General features: G+C 45.8%; 1 protein-coding gene across 5 annotated transcripts in view; it reads left to right on the plus strand.

The window, feature by feature from the left end:
- The first annotated feature begins 4,989 nt into the window (after positions 1 to 4,989).
- The window catches only part of HDAC11 (histone deacetylase 11), a 115,408-nt gene continuing 99,582 nt past the window's right edge, over positions 4,990 to 20,815 (plus strand). Inside the window, exons 1-3 of one of the 5 annotated variants that reach the window (XM_090022079.1) lie at positions 4,990 to 7,909; positions 10,075 to 10,223; positions 16,295 to 16,395. In XM_090022079.1, the coding sequence (XP_089878205.1) occupies positions 7,806 to 7,909; positions 10,075 to 10,223; positions 16,295 to 16,395 (354 nt within the window). In that variant the 5' untranslated portion in view covers positions 4,990 to 7,805. The other 4 variants (XM_090022081.1, XM_090022083.1, XM_090022082.1 and 1 more) reach the window with 4 other exon arrangements.

A 20,815-nucleotide genomic window follows, 5' to 3' on the forward strand; every position in this document is an offset into this window, starting at 1 on the left:
ATTGTGTGCCAATTATTGGCTTTATTACAAAACATTCTAATTGTGATGTTTCTAAACAATGTGCATCTCTTTCAAGGTAGGTATGTATTGACCACCTTGCCTATTTTCTGGCTGGAACCAAAAAAAAGGACCTGTTTCCAGTAAGTCAGCAGTTCTTAAACTGAATCTCTAGGGACCGTTCTGTTTATAAGGTAGCTCAGAAGAGGTTCTGCTGCATTCCTCTGCGGTCTTTGATATATTGCTATCATAGAAATTGCCACTGAAAGAAGAAGATAGAACTCTTGGCAGGACACCTCTATGCTATCAGCACTGCTGAAAAGCAATCAGAGGGTTCAGAAACATCTAGGCAAACCTACTATACTGTGGAGCAGAGGAGGAGCAAAACTGGAAACAAATGGCTTTCATAGCTAAACAGAACGTGGGGAAAGAGTTATTTGCTAGATATTTTGCTAACAGCTATGTAAATTTAGAGAAGTATGGAAACCATAGTTCAAATAACTGTTTAATGGCAAAGAAAATACGGAGGAACAACTTAGACAAGTCAATAAAAAAGAAGCAAGCCTGTGAGTTAAGCTTATCTTTAATTTAGTTTAAAAAGTTATTTTGTATGTTTTAGGAGGTACTCAGACTGCCACTCAGTCTGAAACCCAGCTACAGGTAGTTAACAGTTGAGAGTCTGCCATGAACGGTGTGCTGACCAAGGGGTGGTGACCACCCGCAGACACTGCCAGCAGTGTTGGTGGTGGACTGTGGACTGCCTGCAGGTGCCACTGATGGTGTCGGCGGCGGTGTGGTGAGCGGCAACTGCCCGTTGGCAGTGCCTTTTTGCAGGCTACACATCAACCCTGGAGTCTGCCTGGCTAAAAGACTGACAGCAACCCTATGTGTTGAAGGAATTAGGGTGGAGCCACACAGGGGCTTTAAAGCTCCAGGAGCAGAGTGGAAGAGGGAGAAGAGAGGAGGAGTGCTGTTTAGGGAGAAGCACTGAGCCTGTGCACCTCCTACTAGGTTTGTTCATTTGTTTGCTGTTCCTCTTTTATTGTGTGGACAAGGCTGGTCTGGAAAAATACAGTCTGCAAACCCTGCCTGGCCTCAGTAAGAAAGCTGGGTTAGTAACCGACTTACAGTATAAAATAAAATAATAACATTTACCAAGTTATGGTAGTATCTGATTAATGTTGTAGTCATGATGGTCTAAGAAATATGTGAGGGGCAAGGGTTTTTGTGGGTAATATCTTTTATTGGACCAAGTGCATAGTTGTAATAGACAGACAAATTGTCAAATGCAGTGCATTCTTCTTTAGTGCTTCATTTGAAAGCTTATCTAACTCTATCTCAACCATGTAGCTGGTCTAATAAAAGGTATCACCCGCAAAAATCCTCTCTTCTCACATAATATCTAAAAATTAATTGTATCTGGGGCCAGTTAAACAAATAACATTCAAATCCTAATTGCCATTAAACATTAAAGAGTCATCAGTCAGAAATAATAAGTGAATATGAGTGAACTAATGTTTGGAGGCATGTGCATAAAGGCCAGCATCAAAATAAATGCTAATTAAAAGATAATGTCATAGGGACAGAATGATTTTTTTGGGGACAGTTGTCTCCTGCTGCTAAATAAATGTTGAGGTTAAGTCCAGACATCTATCAAAACTAAACACCAAGTGAAACCAAAGATATTTCAAGATGCAAGACTTTTTATTATGTGCTCTCATGGAAGACATTTCTCTTTAAGCAAGAAAATAATGCATCTTTTCTCCATTTAGGCTGATGAATATTGTTGCCATGAATTAGCTGATTTTATAGTGGCATTATTGATCAACTGTGCTTTTTCCAGAAATAAATTATTTTGTCTGCAGGGGATTAGTTAAACACTCCTATAATTTGACTTTTGACATGGAATTCTTTTTTTTTCTTCATATGTCAAAAGGCTCCAAAATCAGGAATGATGCAAGTTTTCCAGGAGATCTCAACCTAGAATCTGCATTTTTACCTCAGCCGTATATGCGATTTAATAAATTTGGCAAGGTGGCTACAGAAGGCTGTGATGAAACACACAATACGTTTATTGGGTTCCCGTAATGAAATACAGGATTCATTAAAGTTAATGATCAGTGTTGCCACTGATTTCAAAGGAGCTGGGTTTTCACCCTGGATTTCTATCTCTCCATGCTACTGACTTGTCTGTTTACCAAGAAACTTAAGTGTTCTGTAACTCTTTTTCTGGTTTTTTTTAAATGGAAATTATAGCTATCTAACAAAAATGTAAAGTGCTTTATGACCCTCAGATGAAAAATGCTATAAAACTGAAAAAAACTGTAAAGGATTAAACCTTTACTCAATGCCAATCCTACTATGTAATTGACATAAAAATCCTAATATTATGGTTTTATCCTTTTACCTCTCATGGCATTACATCAATTACATTTTCTGTAATCTTTTGCAGTTTTCCTAATCTCATTCACTGTGTAACCTTTCATCAATTGATTTTTTTTCATAATTCTTGTCTGTCACTAACAGTCCCATACAGATTCTCAAGAAGTACGACATTAGAAGTTAAAAACTAGCTGACTTTACATTCATCAATAAATTTCCAGTGTAAGGTAGCCTTAATATTAGCTTAATATTAGTTTTTGTAGCACGCTTGCTAGTAAATTCTGTTGGCTGGATTAAAACTGCTCTCACATGCATGACAGCATCTCTCTTGATTACATGGATCTCAAAGGATAGGCCTTGTATAGCCCTAACATATATTCTCTTTTTAAGTAATAAATTGAAAACAGCAGAACACCCTGATCAACTTCAGTGGAAAAACAGTAATATAGACTTTATGCTAGCCCCCTTGCATACACTGTGATAACTAACTCTTCAGTAACTAGAATAACTGAAGCAAAGGTAACAATGAAAGCTTGTGATCTGTCCCCATTAACAGAAGTCAAAGTGCAAATGCAGATACAGTATAATGCACCCCACTTGCATTCAGGTACAGGATAAATGAAAATCAGTCTAACTGCATGACAGTGATTCTCAGCCACGGTGCCACGGCACTCCCGGGGACTTTGAGATCCTTTCAAGGATGGCATGGGGTGCCACACAAATGTGTGCATATGTGATTCACAAAATAGACCCAGAGTTTTCAAACAGAAGTCCCTAGTATTAATTGCATGCTGACCTGTTGTGGCCTTTCTGAGTTCTTTGCAACCAAAAAACTGCTCTATTACTTTTCTGTAGTCATAAAAACAATGAAAATGAAGAGCTGGCATTTTATGAGGGGGGTACCTCAAATTTAAGAAAGGTTGAAATCCACTAGCACAGGGGCAGGCAAAGCCTGTCCTGTGGGCTGGTTTGGGTCCATGGCGAACTTCATTTTCCAGCAGCCCCTACCCATGTTGCTTGGTTGGTTTTGGGCAGGGTGTGCAGGCAGCAGATTGCAGCTCTGCCCCAGCTCCAGACCACATTGTCACAAGATCCCAGTCCAGGAGCTCCCTGCCCAACCATGCCCTGCCAGCACAGTTAGGGTGGTCTCCATGGAGTCCCTGGCTCCCAGATGTCACGAGCTGCTCAGGTTTCCATGGAAACTGGCCACACCAACATGGGCAGGGTCTGCTGGAAAATGAAGTCCGGCTGCCAGCAAGACCTGCCATTTTGCCCACCCCTGAACTAGCATAACCTAATGTCAGCCAGAATTTCTTGCCTGTGGCTTATGTGATACAGCTGTCCCCAGCATATAGGTGTAACCAGGGGCAGGCAATTATTTTGACTGGAGGGCAGCTTAATGAGTTTTGGAGAGCTGTGGAGGGCTGCAAGACAGCCCCACCCCTTGATGGGTGCCCCACTCCGTGGTAGCCATGTTGGGACTGAAAGTTCCACCCCCAACCCCTGGCCTTTGCCACTGGAAGTCCCACTCCTTGCCCTGGAAATGCTCCTTTTGGGAGGGAAGGTGCTGCCATCTTGAAACTGGGACAAAAACACAGACAATATACTAAAAAATCAAATATCTACTATGACTTATTTTAATTTTATTAAAAAAAAAATTGTCCTGATTTAAGTGTGTTTGCATAGTATATTTAGAGGAAATTGCATTATAGCTCAAAATGCATCTCCAGCAAAACCAAGCAGGTGATTCTTTCGTTCTAATCAACACTGGTGAGACTGTAGCTGGGCACCACGTTTCAACAAGGACGTGGACAAGCTTGACAGAGTCCAAAGAAGAGCCACCCGTATGATCAGTCTTACACGGCAAGCTATACGAGGAAAGGTTGAGGGATCTGGGACTCTCCAGCCTGCGAGAAAGAAGACTGAGCGGGGACTTGGTAGCACTACACTAGGAGAGCACATCAAGGGCTCACTGAGCAACTGTTCACCAGAACACCTGAGGGGAAAACCAGGATTAATGGCCACTAACTCCTGGAAGACTGATTTAAGCTGAACATTAAGAAAAACTTCTTCACAGTGGAATAAGCTCCCTCCAGAGGTGGTGCAATCACCTATGCTGGAAATCTTCAAGAGAAGACTAGACAGTCACCTTGCTGGGGTCACCTGACCCCCCGTTATCTTTCCTGCTTGGTGCAGGGTCCTTCTGTGCAGGCAGAAAGTATATGATTGGGGGGGCAGTGATATGCCCATTCCCTACCCCTACCCGACTTCCAAGCCACAGCCCCCCAGCCCTGCTGCTGCCCCTCACTCCTGACTCTCAGTAACCTGCCCCCCCTAGACCATGCTGGTGCCTCTCACTCCCAACCAGCAGCCCCGTCCCTGCTGATACCCCTCACTCCTGACCTGCAGCCCTCTGGCCCTGCCTGTTCCCTGCGCTTCCAGCCCACAGCCCCCTGCCCCCCAGTGCCCTGCACTCCCAAGCCACAGCCTCCTCCCCTCCAGCTCTGCTGCCCATGCTGCTCCCTGCTGCCCGAAGAACTCCCCCATCCCCTTCCCCCTGCCCTGGCGCATGCACGCACACAAACACCCCCCCATCCACTCCTGCTTGCAGCCAGGGCCTGCCTGCTGGGGCCTGCATGTAGACCATGTGACGACCCTGCCTCCAATCACCCTGCCCCCGCTCCCTCGAGTGCCAAGCAGATCCTTGCTGGGGCAAGCTGGGAAGTGCTGGGAAAGCAGAGGCAAAATCCTGGACATGTGCTGATATTTAAAAAAAACACCCAGACGGAGATGGGAGGACCCAAAAGGTGGACATGTCTGGGAAAACCTGGACATATGGTCACCCTAGTCTTACTCTTGTATACTGTATGTTGTGGGGTGGGGTTGGGGAGTAGGTGTGTAGGGGAGGGTGGGTGTGGACAGGTGTGGGCTATGTGGTTGAGTTGGGGGCTGTGGGTGTCTGAGGTTATGCCGGGGGGTGGGAGTGTGTGTGGGAGAGGTGTGGCTGTGTTTGGGGGTATGGTGGGGAGTAGGGTATGTGGGAGGGTGTTGGTGTGTGTGTGGAGGGTGGCGGGTCCTCAGAGTCCCTGGAGTGTGCCAATCCCTGAAGCGGCATCTGGTGGCAGCGAGTGGGGCCAGGCCCCCCTGGCTCCGGAGTGCACAGCTCCCGATGTTCCCACCCCAGTCACTGGCTGCAGGTGGCGGCAGCTTGTGGGGTCAACCCCACCCAGCCCAATAGCGCTCCTGCCCAAGTCCCTGGCCACATGTGGGGAGTGGGCTGGGGTGGGGAGTGGTTTCTTGGCAAACAGAGCAGCATGGAGGCACCGGCTCACAGAGGGCAGTAAGGGCCAGGGCTTATGATGGGGCCCTGCAGGGTGGACAGAATTGCCTGGTGGGCCGAATCCAGCCTGCAGGCCGTATTATGCCCGCCCCTTGTGTAACCCCTCTCACTAGGGAGTGCAGGTGTGTGGTTATGGCCTCAGTTTCCTCCAAGGAGTACCTCAGTTTAACAAAAGGGTACAAACAAGTTGGATTAATTTATACCCACTGGCATCAGAACTGCAATCTGTAATATAACTCAGGAAACTCAGCAAGGAAGCCTGATAACAAACTTACCCCTTTCAACAATACAACTTAAAACTCCCACTCCAAGTCTCACAAGGATCCTTGAGGTGAGACTCTTCATCATGTGCGCAGTCCCAGACATCCCAGATGACACAAGGACTTTCACAATCACATTGACTGCACTACCTTCTGCAACCTTTTAAGCGCACCTCACTCAGGCCCGGCTGTCCCAGCAGTCAGTCTCTCTCCCTGCTGGGGTCCACTCAGTAGAGAAGTTGATCCTTCTCCCAGCTGCATTCAAACCAGGCTCTCAATGGTGTGTGGAGCATCAAGGAACACAACCTCTCCCCTGTTCCTTTCACATGGCTCTGGGCAAACTGGCTCCCACTTTGCAGCTCCTCTTTCCTACTTCCTCTCCAACCAGCCTGGGGAATGTAGTTCAACCCAGCTTCCTGGGTCTGGTTTTCCGGGGCTTGGAGTGGCCCCACACCTCTCTGCCTAACACTTGGCAACCTAGGGACAGGGGTTACATAGGTTATGCACATTACAATTTTTAAATCAGGGTGGGAAAAATATGGCCTGGGGGCTGGATCCAGCCTACCAAGGATTCGATCTGTTTTGTGGCACATCCCTTGGCACTGCCTGGCCCAAGCAAGGGGGTAGCCCAGGCCATGGCATTTATAGCATGATAGCTGGTCTTGGCTTCCTGGCAGCCTCCCCAGCTGTGGCTCACTCTGCCTGTGTGCTGCTGCCAGTCCTCCCTGCACCCACCACTGGCCTGGGGACCCTTCAGGCAGGGTGTGCTTGGCTAGGTGGATGGGCAGGGGGCACAGGAGGGTGGGGAGGGGTGTCTGGGAGTGGGACAGATGGGTGAGGGCAGGGCTGGGGCTGGGATTGCAGGGCTGTGACAGTGTGGAGCTGGGGCCTGAGACAGAGCCGCAATCCCTCCTCCCACGTCCCTGCTTGCAGGGAGCTGACTGCAGCTCTGTCAAGGGCCCCAGCCTTGGCTATCACCACCCTGTGATCCTGGCCCCATTTGCCAGTCCTGCTTCTGGATCCCATTTCCAGCCGCATCCCATCTGCTCAACAAGGCAGGCCTTGCCCATGGGTGCCCTGAGTTGATCTCCATGGAGACCCTGCCCTTCTGCCCACCCACTCCATCTGGTGACTCTGGCAGTGGGTGCAAGACAGACAGGTCCAGGGCTGGTTGGAATAATTTCCCTCCGCTGACATCTGGCCATGCCAGGCAACATGAATGCCGTGTGCCCCTGGAGGCTGGGGGGGCAGAGCGGCTGCCCGCAGGCAGTGGTGGTGTTGGCAGTGGGGTGTGGTGGTGGCGAGCGAGGTGCTCCTGCAGGCAGCCGCAGTGGTGTCAGCGGAAGGGGGGGCAGGGGGCAAGCGGTGACTGCCCGCAGGGGGTGCACATGCACCTTTGTGTACCCGCTATGCGTTGCCAATGCAGGCAAGGTCACCCCCGCTACAGCCCAGAACCGCTCGCTGAAATTCCTTCAGTCCAAATAACTGCCCACTCCTGGTTTGAGGGCATGGCTTCTTCTGCTTCCTTATCTTCTCAACTTTATGAAGATAACATGACTGTATTCTGGTTTAATTTCAGAACAGTCTGTGTTACAGGCCCCCTGTACATGTTACAGGCATGGCAAAATTAACTGATTCATTGCACTATTACCTTAAGACCAGCTAGCTACACATGCAAAGTACCTGTCATGCCATAAACAGCTCCAATCAACTGTAAAGTTAGACCCTGAAACTGTACCAGGTTCTCCCCTGGGCCGGGAGCCCCATCAGCTGACCCGGCTCCCACCACACCCCGCCCTGCCACAATCCCTGAGGCTCGTGGGTGCATGAGACCCCTGGGCCCCGTGCACAGCCCAGAGGCAGGCCGGCACCTGGTGGGGGTCTTGGCTCCAGCCCGGCCATACAGGCAGCCTGGGCTCAGCCCGGCCAGGTGCGGGACTCTTCTTCCTGGCCGCAAGTGGCCCCGCCGCTGGGATCCCTTCTCGTCAGTGCGAGGGGAGCAGGATGAGGCGCCCCCGCTCCGGCACAGAGGAGCGGTCGGGTGCAGCCCGCACTCGCGCCTCCGTCCTACCCGTGCGCGTGTGGCCTGGCAGGAGGCGCGAGTGCGGGGATCGCGCGCGGCCTTCACCTCGGGGGTAGGGGCCGGGACTCGCTGGAGAGAAGCAGCTGCCGAGGAGTTGCTGTTAGGAGCAGGGGGGCAGCCTGGGGGGCTGGGGTGGAGACCGCCCGGGGCCCAGCGCGACGCCCAGAAGGCCGCAGGGGCTCAGCGAGGCCCCACCGCTTCGCGAGAGGCCGCCGAGCAGCACCCCCGCCCGTGTCTCCTCCCCCCGCCGCGGCCGGGGCCGGGCTCGGGCCGGCCCCTCCCGCCGTGGTGCTGGCGGCGCGGCCGGGCGCGGGTGCGTGTGGCGCCATGTGAGTAGCTGCCGCGGCGCTGCCGGCTGCGGGGAGGGTTGTCCCTGCCGGGGTGAGAGGCCTGCGGGGTCCGTTAAAAGCCCGGACGGGGGGGGCCGGGGCCCGCGGCCGAGTTGTCGCCGCCTCCCTCTGCCCGGGGGCCTCGTGTGCAGGGCCAGGGCCCGCGCTGGGGCGGGGAAGGAGCCTTGGCCCGGCCCGGCTTGGCGCGCCGCACCTCACCTCACCGCACCCGGCGCTGGCATGGGGAGGTGGGCGCGACTCTCCCTGGCAGGTTGACCCTGAACTGCTGCCGGTCTCCTGCATGTCAGCAGCTTGCTTCTGTGACACCGGGGCTGGCTCTGGGCCCTTCCAGTCGCAGGTGGCCAGGCAGAGGGGTGGAGAGAGCAGTAAAAGCCAGCCCAGGTAATGGGTAAGACTCAGTAACCTCCTCTGCGGAGCCCCGCATGAGCAGTCCAGCCATGCCTGCTGTGCTGTGCCCCAGTTCCACGTTTATCTCCGCTGTCACAGGGGCATGTGGGAAGGAGTCTCTAGGAAAGGTCCACCAGGGCTGTAGCACCTTCTTCCCTGCTCTCTTGGGCTGACTCTGGAACTCAGTTCCCAGCAAATTTATTTTGTAGATGCTGCAGTGAAAGCTTGCAGTGGCCACCAGATCTTGGAACCCAGCTGGCCACTGCAGCGGTCTCCAAGCAGCCATCGTTTTACTGTTGTGTCCAGCCCCCTCTGCCTCTCTCAGCCCTGTCCCTTTTCCTTCGTTCTTCCCCTTCTGTTTTATATTTACATTCTCCTCTTCTAGAGTAGAACTTCTGTTTGATAGTCTCCTCTCTTCATGTTCCTGCATCTGGTGAAGTGAGCTCTTATAAAAAGCTTATGGATCCCTAGCCCCAGCATATATTGTGCAATGAGCTGGTCAATCATGCAATAAATTTAGACAGGCCACAAGCTTGGAGTAAGACCAGCTGCAAGTACAAAGAAATTATCACACAATTCACCGGCTAATCATGCAATAAATTTAGACCAGCCACATGTGCAAAGTAATAGTCATTTTTAGCATGTGACAATCTGGCTAAAAAAAAAGAGCCAACTAGCTCTAAAGTTAGTGCTTGAAAATGTATAACAACTCCATAGCTGGTTTCTATCCAGCTTTCATTTGAACATGTAGCAGGGCCCTCTGATTCACTTAGTCTGTAAGGTGCACTTCTGCCTTGCCTTCTAGCTAACTTCAGAATAGCACAGTTAATTAACTGCCTCTTTTGAGGTAGTTGAGTCTATTAATGCAAAATAAGATGTAGATTAGATTATGTGAGGAATAGCTTGTATGTTTTTTAAATTTAGCATGAGTTAGGCTTTAACCAACCCAGAGAAGACTAGAAGGAGATAGAAATGGGATTGAATCTTGCTGTTGATTAAGTTAATTGCTGGAAAGAGTTAATATACACAATCATTTGTGTTCACTGCATGTTTTGACATGTTACTTCTTTCACGTCCCTAGGCAAGTTGGACCTTTCCCTTCCTACTGCAGAAAAGAGCACTAAGGAGATAATGTCCTTATGTGGCTAGGAGAGAAGCTGAGTACTGATTGGGAAGCGGCATTTGTACAGAACTTTAATCCTAACCATTTGGAAGACTTCAGTTGTATTAGATTTTTCTCCTATCGGTCTTTAGAAATTGTTCTCTCTTCTTTAGGCCTCACAGAACTGAGCTGTATCATGATGTCCCATCAGCATGCTGGCCTATTGTATATTCTCCAGACTACAATATCACGTTTATGGGACTGGAGAAGTTACATCCATTTGATGCAGGAAAATGGGGAAAAGTAATCAATTTCTTGAAAGGTAAAAATAATGTCAAACTTTTTAATAAAATCAACGTTTTAGGCAAGGAGTTATAAGCCTTTACTGTGGTAATTTCTAATGCAGAAAAATACTGCTTTACATTATCATTTTATTTGCTTGTTTTTTTTAATAGAATCTGTGCAAACTGGGTATTTTTATGTGTGTAATATTTCAATGTCTGTAAAGCTTAAATCTCAGTAAGTTTAACTCTAGCCCTTAACATATCTGAGGGCTAATTGTTGAAGATCTTGCAAATGAGACCTTTAGAAACAGAAATTCTGTCTGATCTGACATTAAAGATCCCACATCCATTCTCTCTCAAGCCTGGATTTGGCTGAATAATCCTATATTCCATGCCAGCATCTGGCAAAGCACCATCCAACACAGTTGTGACTGTATTTGAGTCATGTTGTGTATTTGGCAGTCCAAGAAGTATTGAAGCATGTTTGTCAATCTCACCCCATAAATTTGAATAATATAAATAAAAGTAAGGAGTTCGTTCATTTCGGTTTGGTCAACTGTTTGATAAAGCTATAAACAACGTTGATCAACTGGAACTCTGTATAGTGCTCAACCTACGGCCTTCTGGCCATATCCAGCCCCCGAAGAGACTGAATCTGCCCCGTGACATAGCCCAGAGGTTTTCACCCTTTTTTAGTCTAAGTACCCTGGTGACCAGATGCCGGGGGAGAGTGTGCAGCTGGATGATGAGGGGGGGTGAGTTCATGGCTGAACTTCAAGGGGTGGGGAGTGGTGCATGGCCAGACACCATGAGCAGGTGGGGATGGAGTGCCACTGCCTCCCAGGATCAGAGTTGGGGGAGGGGTGGGGAAGCTTACCGAGCTGGGGTGAGGGCACCGGCGTCCCTCTGTGGGGTGGGGAAACTCACCAGGCTGCTGCTACATGTGAGTTTCCCCACCCTGCAGAGGGGTACCACTGCCCTTGCCCTGCCCTGGTCCTGCTCCTGGGAGGTGGCAGCACTCTGTCCCCTGCTGCCCATGCACACCCCCTAGGACTGGTCAAAGTACCCCTAGGGGAAAGTGTACCCCCCACCCCCACTCAGCATCCAGCTGCACGCTCTGTACAGATGTTGACCCCATGCTATGTCAAGGGTTGTCAAGCATTTTGGCCCTCTGCATCCTCTTCCCTGCCTTGTGCCATCCTGCTGATCCCCTCCACCCCTTCTCCATCTCCTGCTGATATTGGTAGCTGCCCCCTGCTAGAGGGAAGTGGCAGCCTATGGTGCGGCCAAGCACCGGGCCTGGTGCGCTAAAAGGCTGAGCCCCACTGGTGTAGGATGACATCTGAATCTGAAGACAGTAAGACAAGAATAGGCTGTTTTCAAACTGGGGGCTAGAAACCTTTTAATCCTAGCTGCAGTTCTGCTAAATTGGTTGCTTAGCCTGCATAGCTCCAGTCACCACAGAAAGTTTCCCATTTTCCACTGACAAGTAGTTAAGTGCATTTTTTCAAACTGTGAAAGTATTCAGAACCTGTGTATAGTACAGAGGGGATACTAAAAAGGTCAATGAAGTTTTTATAATGTCTCATATAAGGTTATTCTTTCTTTTGTACTCTATGTTTTAAAGATAAACAAGCTAATTCAGAATTGATTGAGACTATAAAGATGTATATGTGTATGTTTTCCTACCCCTTCACCTGTGAAGTTAATATTCTGAATGCAACTGCTTGAGCCAAACATAGGACTTGGCTGCTTGTGCCATGCAAGATGCAGGCTTTCAGAGCTGGAGGTTGAAGAGCACAAATCCCCTCCTTGGTACTCAGTTGAACCTGCACTTTTGTTTTTTGTATCATACCAGTTCTAAGGTATGATATAAGTTACAGTCTGACTTCCATAGCTGTCACTCTGGAGTCTCTGTAGGCTTGCCAGCTTAGTGCTAGATGGCCTTTTATCTACAAGTCAGAGAACTGGACTGACATTACACATTTATCTATGCCATCAAACAGTTGACAGACTCTAATGACTTAAGTTTGCTACTGATCACTTTTCCTAGCTGACTATTTTTTTTAAAGAGCAAGATGTAGTTAATGTTTTACATTTAACATGATATTCATTTTTTTTTCAAGGTGGTTACATATAATTTTTTAATCAGTTCTAGATGACAGTGGAAAGGAAGAGGAGCAAAATGAAATGGCTGTTGCCACACGGCCTTTAAAGGAGATTGTTTTGCAGTTCCAGTTCCTGTTTGATTTTAAGGCTAATCCTGAAAATAGAGTGCCACTTTGTCTACAGTGTTGCTGGAGTGAATGGAAAAGTCTTTCCTATTGGTGCTATAAATGAGAAGCATGTGAAAGACATGGCTTCCAAGAGCAATACTGTATTGTGTTTGTGTAACTGAAGCACTTTGGTTGAATCTCTAGAATAGTACCGGCAGCCCTCGGGTTTACCATACGATTGGTTCCTGAAAACCACATCTTAAGTCAAAACGTTGTAACTCGGAACCACTTTTCCCATAGGAAACAGTGTTATAAATGTGGGATTGGTTCCTGAACAAGGCCTGATACCCTATTTTCACCAAAAATAACCCAGAATTTTACACTCAATCAATTATAGATGAGTAACGTAGCTACATTAATGTATTTGTATTGTAAATAGCAATCATATTGATTTGGAAGGACTTGTTTGAGGTGACTTTGCTGGGCTTTTTGAAGGGCTTTTGGTTGGAGTCTTCTCAGGAGTCTTGGCTGCAGGGTTTTCTGGAGTCTTGTCTGCTTACTTAAAGGATATGTTCAAGGAGCTTTGGACAGATGTTCTCCAGAGAGATGGGTGACGCAGTGAACTTGTTCGCCAGTGTGGTGTGGTGTCCGATCAAGTGTTGTAAAATTGAAACTGATGTCAGAAAGTTGAAACAGGGTGTCAATTTAGAAACGTTGTAAGTGTGTGAAACCTAAGTCGAGGACTGCCTGTATAACAGGAGAGGGATTGTTCCCTTCTGACATCCAGAATGAAAAAGTTTTAATGACTGCATTGCTGTGTTAAAATATATAGAGTCTGCAGTGAGTTATAGAGTCTCACATTTGCAGAAAGAACCCAATATATTATAAATAAAATAGCAGATCATATTTTTAGGAGAAAGAAAACTTGTATATATCTATTTTTTTACCAGCCTCATAATGCTGTTTTGATAATTAATGTTTGTGAAGTGCTTTGAGACCATCTGATAAAAGGCATAAAGATTTCTGATGGCAGGCACTATTATTGTTGTTTACCCAGATGACAGTGCATAAGCAGGAATCCTGTAGGGAGTTTGACGTGCAAGTAAGTATTAACATCGGGATCAGGCTTATGCAAATTCAATACCTTTTCACTGTAGGATTATGCCTCCTAGCCTAGGTCAAAAATACGTTTCTTTCCCTACTCCCAAGCCAGTGGCTATCCCAGATCCATTCCTAGTCCATTTATGCCTAGTCACGCATTCACATCTCCCTTGGTAAATTCTCCCTGTCCCTGAACGCCGATTAACTCCTGCCTGCCTACGTAAGGCATATATACACATCACTCAAATGAATCCTAATATTTCCTCCAATCTACAGCTTACCTCTCCTAAAGCCTTCCCTTAATGAATTTTGGCTTCAATCCCTTCCTTTTAATTAACAAACACTGGGTCCTTCTGCTTTTTTTTTTTATTAAGCTTTTCTGTTGCTTGCTGCTTTCTGTAGATCTGTGGCAGGGTAGAGATGCACCTAGTAGGCTAACTTAATCAGATATGCCTAAACTTTCATGAGCAAGAGCTCTGTTTATCAGATGCTATAAAAGGACCCGCCCAGAGCAGACTATCAAATAATGAGATACACCACTAGACTCTCATAATCTGTAACCAAGCTCCCTGTATGGTACGACTGTTTCTGCTCGGATCCCATTAACTGGGATGCACACCTTAAGGACCTGGAGCAGGATTCCTGCACTTACACTATAATCCCAAAACTGTAGCCACACAGATGAACAAAGCCAGAGTCAGATCCTGTTCTGACCTGCTCCAGTACCAGCCCTGAGACAAGGCCAACAGTTGTCACTCACAGCCCTCAGCTTGAACACCTTTCATTAATGACCTCTTACTCCTCCTGGAGAATGACGACAATCTCAAGATAGCCATGGGGGACAAACTGGCAGTTTATCCCATTACCTGGATTAGCTTTTGTGACACCTTTGTCCCTATGGGTTTATTATTTGTTTGCCTTTCCACACTGTTCTCTTCTCCCACCTCTCAAATCACTCTTTCCATTTGATAGCCTGCTTTGTTCATATCCTTTCTTAGCATCTGATGAAATGAGCTGCGGTTCACAAAAGCTTATGCATCTCTGATTCAGTGTATAAGGTGCATCTCTACCCTGTCCTTTGTCTGACTTCAGTCCAATGTGACTATCTCTCTCTGTGTATGTATCACTTACAGATCCTTCTGCCCATACACATCTCTTGTCCACAAGTCTGTATGCTTTAAAGCAGGGGTGTTAAATTCACCTTGCCACCCAGCCATATCTGGACTGTGGGGATCCTTGTGGGCTGGATCCTGGATGTGGCAGTGGGGGCATGTGGTGGTGGGGGGTTACTGCAGCTGTTGCTTGCCTCCCACTGTCAATGTGCATCCCCAGTGGGGCTCTGTTCCTCTGATTTCAGCAGTAAGCACTGCTCCTGAATTCTTAGTTTCTCTACAGGTCCCACAGTGGAAAGGATAGAGCTCTGTGAAATGCATCTTTGCTCATGGGTGATAAGTTTGACACCCCTCCGCCTCCACAGGAAAAGCAATAGTGTACCAAACCACTTTTACAGTATAATGGAAAAAAATGGCCTCTTAATCTCTGTTCATTTCATCCTTTGAGTTCTGGGAAATTTATTGCCATTTGGACTACCCTGTTATCTATTTCTTCCTAGAAAACAACACTTTTCTTTAACTTACCCTTCTATGCATCTCAAAACGCCAAGTTACTGGATCTTTGGATCCAGTCACTTAGACAAAATTTCTGTTTGTCCTGCATAAATGTATGAGGTAACATTTTTCAAGTCCTGACCAGGAGCAGCACAAAGATCTCTGAGGTCAGACTTTGCAGATGTGGATATTTTATTTCATGGCAGTGGAAAACAAAATCTGTCAAATGCGGTAAAAAGGCACCTTTCAGACTACATACAAATGGAGGGAAAATTTAGTTGATGCTATCCCAGGTGAGCACTTGTGTGATAACTGGTAGCATCATAGTTCTGTTTTAAATACTAATCACCACGCACAAACCAGGTATGACTTAAATTGGTTAGTTATTTCTGATTTACTGAAATGAAGGTTTGTATACTTTCCAAAAAATGTATTTGCCTGCATCTTTAAACACATGCAAATGTTCTGTCTCTCTGTATAGGAATGCTTCTTGGGTGACACTAAAGAAACTAATAGTTTATACCAGTAAAACTAAGTGTTAAGTAAGTTACCTTTTGGTCACTCACAATGGAGAGCAAGTAATCACTCTTTTGAGGTTGTGTTAATTAAGTATCAGTGGGGGTCTACCAATGTAAAATGTAGCAATTAAGCTTAATGCTCATTTATCAGAACACCTGAGTAGTTGTTATTCTTTGAATTTTGGTATTTTCTGCTGAAGTGATCTAGTGGATTAAAGGCTAGCACCTGGCTGTGGAATTTTCATTTAGAGAGTATTAAAGAATTACAGTGAATAAATGATTACATAAGTATTAGGATTTTCAGATTGCATTTGTGCTTAAGCTGAGGGTACTTTGAGACATTTATTTCTAAACCTAGCATTACCTATTCTCTAGCTAAGATCTTTATCACTTTTTTCCAGTTTAAACACAATATTACCATTTTAAAGGTATTAATGACTATCATGGCATTTTTCTTTTTTCCACAAATGTTGTCATATTTGAAGTATATGAGTAACAATTTGATAGGTTATATGCAGAGTCTGCATTAGAAGCACTTACTAACTATGAGTCAAAGATCTGGTTTTGGTGTAATTCAAGTAAGAACTATAAACACAGCCAGGGTGGGTGAAAACTGGAAAGCTAAATCATTCTTTAATTCCTTCTTTTTAATTTCTTGTTATTTCAGAAGAAAAACTAATTGCTGATGATTTGATCGTTCAGGCACGAGAAGCTACTGAAGAAGATCTCTTGGTTGTCCACACAAGGCGCTACTTGAATAAACTGAAGGTGTTGTACTTACTGATTATCTTTGGAATAAACTTTTTGGATTTGAAGTACATAGTGTTCTGAAACCTGTTAGTGACATAGTGTTTCTTCCCTTTACCTTGTTAAATAACTGCTGATAATTTAAGATAAATCCTTGTCATAATAGAACAGTTCAGGAACTCACTAAAATGATATTGGTTTTTTGTCTTAATTTTTTAATGTCCTGTTGCAAAATCAGGCCTTCTCTGTATCAGTTTACAAGATATAAAAGCTCAGTTGTTACTGTTGAAATCAAGTGTAAAGCAGTAGAGTTGAGGAGCTGGCAATAAAATTGTGACTATGCCAAATATATATTAGGGGGCTAGTGCTTTATATCTTGCAAAGAGGATAATTGAGCTATCTTTGACTGCCATTAACGGTGTCCTGCAGCATTTTCCTAGAAACAAGTGACAGCAGAAATAAAGTTTGGACATAAAGGAAAAAAAAGCAATTGAACCTGCTCATTTAAAATTTGTTGGGGGAAAAATGTAGTAGAAGTGTGTTGAGATGTATTTTAGTGTTGGCATAAACCCCTGTATACAAGTCAACAGAAAGAGTGCTATTTGTTTTTAGCTGGTTTTAGGTTCCTCTCAATCTTTACAAGATATAGTCAGTCAAAAATTAGGAAACTGTCACATTTTGAAACTTTTGCAGATATATAGAGAAAGCAGTGTTCCTGAAAGTATATCTGTGATTGCATGCTCAGTGCATATTAGCAGAGATGACAGTGAAGCTTTCCTTTCACTTTTCTGGTAAACTTTATAAATATTTATAAACCTTTCATCATATAACAGAGTCATAAGCATCCTATAATATAAATCCATGTCCACTACCTTCATCCTTCATTGAGTCTTCCCATTTGGATTTTTGTCTAACCTTGATATTATACTGGGTTCTGAAGTTTTAGGTTGTGCCCTCTTCTTCTTTGAAAAGCTGCTGTTGGTTACTTTTGCCATTTGCCTGTGTGTTACCTTTTCTTGGTTTCTTGGCTAAAATGTTTCTCAGTGCTGTACTGATTTGTCATGTCTAAGCATTGCTTCTCCTTCTCCCTTCTAAACTCCAGGTCTTCAAACTATGGCATGCATGATATACCACTGTCTCCTTTCTCAAGTGATCTGTCATTATTAATTATTATAATACCCACAGGGGTAGGTGCTTGAAAAGATTTAGTGCTGACAGAGCCCAAGACTTTCAGAGAGTATAAATATCACACTTGATAACAGACGAGGGCAAATGAGGATGAAGAAAAAAATCGTAATTATTATTGTAATAGATTTATAGATTGTAAGGGGCTGGAAGGGACCTCGCAAGATCATTGGGTCCAGCCGCTCTGCACTAGGCAGGAAAGACACCTGGGATCACATGACCCCAGTAAGGGTACTGCCCAGTCCCCTCTAGAAGATTTCCAGGGAAGGTGATTGCACCACCTTTGGATGGAGTTTATTCCACAGTTTGGATATCCTGACTGTGAAGAAGTTTTTCCTAGAGTTAAGCCTGAAACTGTCTTCCAGGAGTTTGTGGCCATTACTCCTGGTTTTCCCCAAGTGTGCCCTGGTGAACAGTTGTTTGAATGAGTTTGCTTGTTCCATCCTATCAGTTTTGTTTTTAATACTTAATTATGTGATGCTTTTGGATCCAAAGTGGGATGTATATTTTCATTTTATATTTTTATTTATGTATGCATGTATTAGGGCTAGCAAATGATTAACATTTTTTATTGCAGTTAGTTGCATGATTACAAAAATTAGTCACAATTAATTGCATTTTTAATTGCATGACTAAAAACTCATAATTATGCACAAGCTCAAATTATGCAAAATTATGCAAGTACTTTGCATGTTTTGAGGGCTGGTGTGGGGTGTGTGTGGGAATTTGTGAAGGTTTGGAGGGCTGTGGGTGTGTGTGGGGGGTTTAGAGCCTGGGGAGGGGGGTTCCCGCATGCCCTGGGAGGATGCAGGGTAGTGTGGGTCAGGAGTGAGGGGCGGGGGGGTGGGGCTGTGGCTTGGGATTGAGGGGCAGATGCAGACATACACAGATACTGACCAGCAGGTAAGTCTGTGGAGGGGAAAGGGCATGGGGGAGGGAAGGGATGGGGGGGCAGGTTAAGGCCCCCATTGTGAGGGAAGGAGTGGGGCAGGAGCAGAGGCTGGGGTGAATGGGGCCCTGGTGGGTGGTGGGACAGAGCCATGGTTCAGACATGGGGGATGTGTGACTCCTGCTGTGGCATGTGACTACAGGGGAGGCACAAGGGGCATGTGCCCCCTAGATTTGTGTGCAGGGCAGAGGCAGGCTGTGTACTGTGGGCTTGGCGCTCTGTGCACTGCTGCCAATGCCTGAGAGTCATACAATGCCATGCTGTGTCTCCCGCTGCCAGGCAGGCAGGGGATGCGTGGCGCAGCCAGTATGCAGCTCCCAGGTCAAAGGCAGCAGAGCGCAGAGAGTCCCAGCCCACAGCTCACCTGTGTCCCATGCACAAATCTGAGGGTCACATGCCCCTCCATCCCACGACCCACCCTAGCCCTAGGGCCCAATTCATCCCAGCCTCTGCTCCACTCCCTCCCTCAGCACAGGGGCCACGATCTGTTCCCCCATGCCCCTTCTCCCCAACAGACTTACCTGCTGGGTGGTGCTCTACATGCCACTGGGCTGCGTTTCTGGCCATGTGCAGGCTCTGGCTGCTTGTCTGTGCCTGTGCGTGCCCCTCTTCGCCCCCCACTTGCTGCAGCAGCCTGGAGCCCATGCCTGGGCTGCTGTGTGGTCCTCTGCACTGCCACCACTGCCCCGCTGGGTGGCCTAGAGGCAACGGTGATGGTGGTGGAGCGGTGTCTGGGCACGGGCTACAAAACCATGTGTGCGGTTAATGTGTTAAAAAAATTAACACTAACACTGATTAACATGTTAATCCCTTATGTTAACCATGATTAATTGACAGCCATAGCATGTATGTATGTGTATATTTATTTATGTATCTATGACTGTATGTATTTATTTATTAAGAAATGCAACCAGCTTACACCTGTCTTCAAACATCTGCGCTGGCTTTTGAAGTCTATTTCAAAATTCACTGTGCTTTCTAATTGCTTTGCATTTCCATTGACAGTGTCTGGCAACAGTGGTTTAGGATGAAGCGCTAAAATCCTCCATGGATTTATCCTGACTTTACCTTACTGGACCATATGTTTCTACCTACCTTCTGGTTGAATGTGCTTGCTTAGCACTGGTCTGGTGTTTATCCCTTCATATCACCTTGCCACTGTTTGTATGAAACATAATTCTTCTTTATAGCTTCAGCTGTTTAGGACAGCTTTAATTTGTCTTTAAATGGAGACTTCCATCTATTTTTCTAATTCCTGGTGCAAATACTTCTTTTTAAGTGCTTTCTTCATCTTTTTTTTTCCTGGAAAGCAGCATTATTTTTATCTGCATTTTTTAAAAATATTTTGCAACACACAAAAGTTGTACAACTTACAAAAGTGAGTTGTATTTGCAATAGATCAGAAAAATGTATACCCTAAGAACCAGTATTGCTGATCATTTTACCGCCAGCTTCAGTGTAGAATAAACTTGTATAGACTGTATATTTCTTCTTGGAATGCTAAACACATTTTAAATTTAGCTTGGTCATGAAGAATGTCGGAGAAGGATCAGATATACTGGTGCAGGCTTCAAAATGTGGAAGGGAAAGATCAAATAAAGTACTGTGTAGATAATAGAAACTGGTTTTCTTCTAGATTAGCAGTTCCCAACCTAGGGTTGCAACCCAAATCAGGGTTGTGGGGGGCCCTCAGGAGGGTTGTGAAGCGTTCATGGAGAACACGTCCAGGTTCACTGGTGGCACTTCCATGCACAGCACTTCTGGGTTCACTGCTGAGCGCAGCACAGGCACATGGGGGACCCCCCCATCCCCATCCAAAAAGATTGGGAGCCACTGTTCTAGAGCCATATAATTGTAAAATAAACATAAAAATCTGGGTTTCCACAATAAATTAAATCTAAATCGAACTATCTGAAAGTAAATTTTTATATGCAAGCCTTTGAGAGCCGCCACCAGAAGTTTTTAGTCTTACTGCTTGGACTTGACTCAGCTTAACTGGTCTCTTCTTGCATACTCTTTCCTCCAAAATACTTAATGCAGTGAAATTGTCCTGCTAATTGTACTAATTTCTGTTTTTTCTCTTGCCGTAGGCAAAATTATTTTTCAGCAAATTTAAGTGGGCATAAAGAATTAATAATGTTTGAAACACAGTTAATTTCCTTCATAGCTCTAGGGTTTAAGTCTTTATAAGGGTACATTTTATTTTACTTCAGCAAAGGAGAATGGTACTATAGTTGAAAAATTGTTGAATGTAGAATTAAAAAACAGAATATTGTACACTAGATGTTCTGTAAATAATGGCTGGTT

Source organism: Crocodylus siamensis, chromosome 11 (genome assembly GCF_052110815.1).
Source record: "Crocodylus siamensis isolate JL-2025a chromosome 11, ASM5211081v1, whole genome shotgun sequence".
In the NCBI taxonomy this organism is placed as follows: Eukaryota; Metazoa; Chordata; order Crocodylia; family Crocodylidae; genus Crocodylus; species Crocodylus siamensis.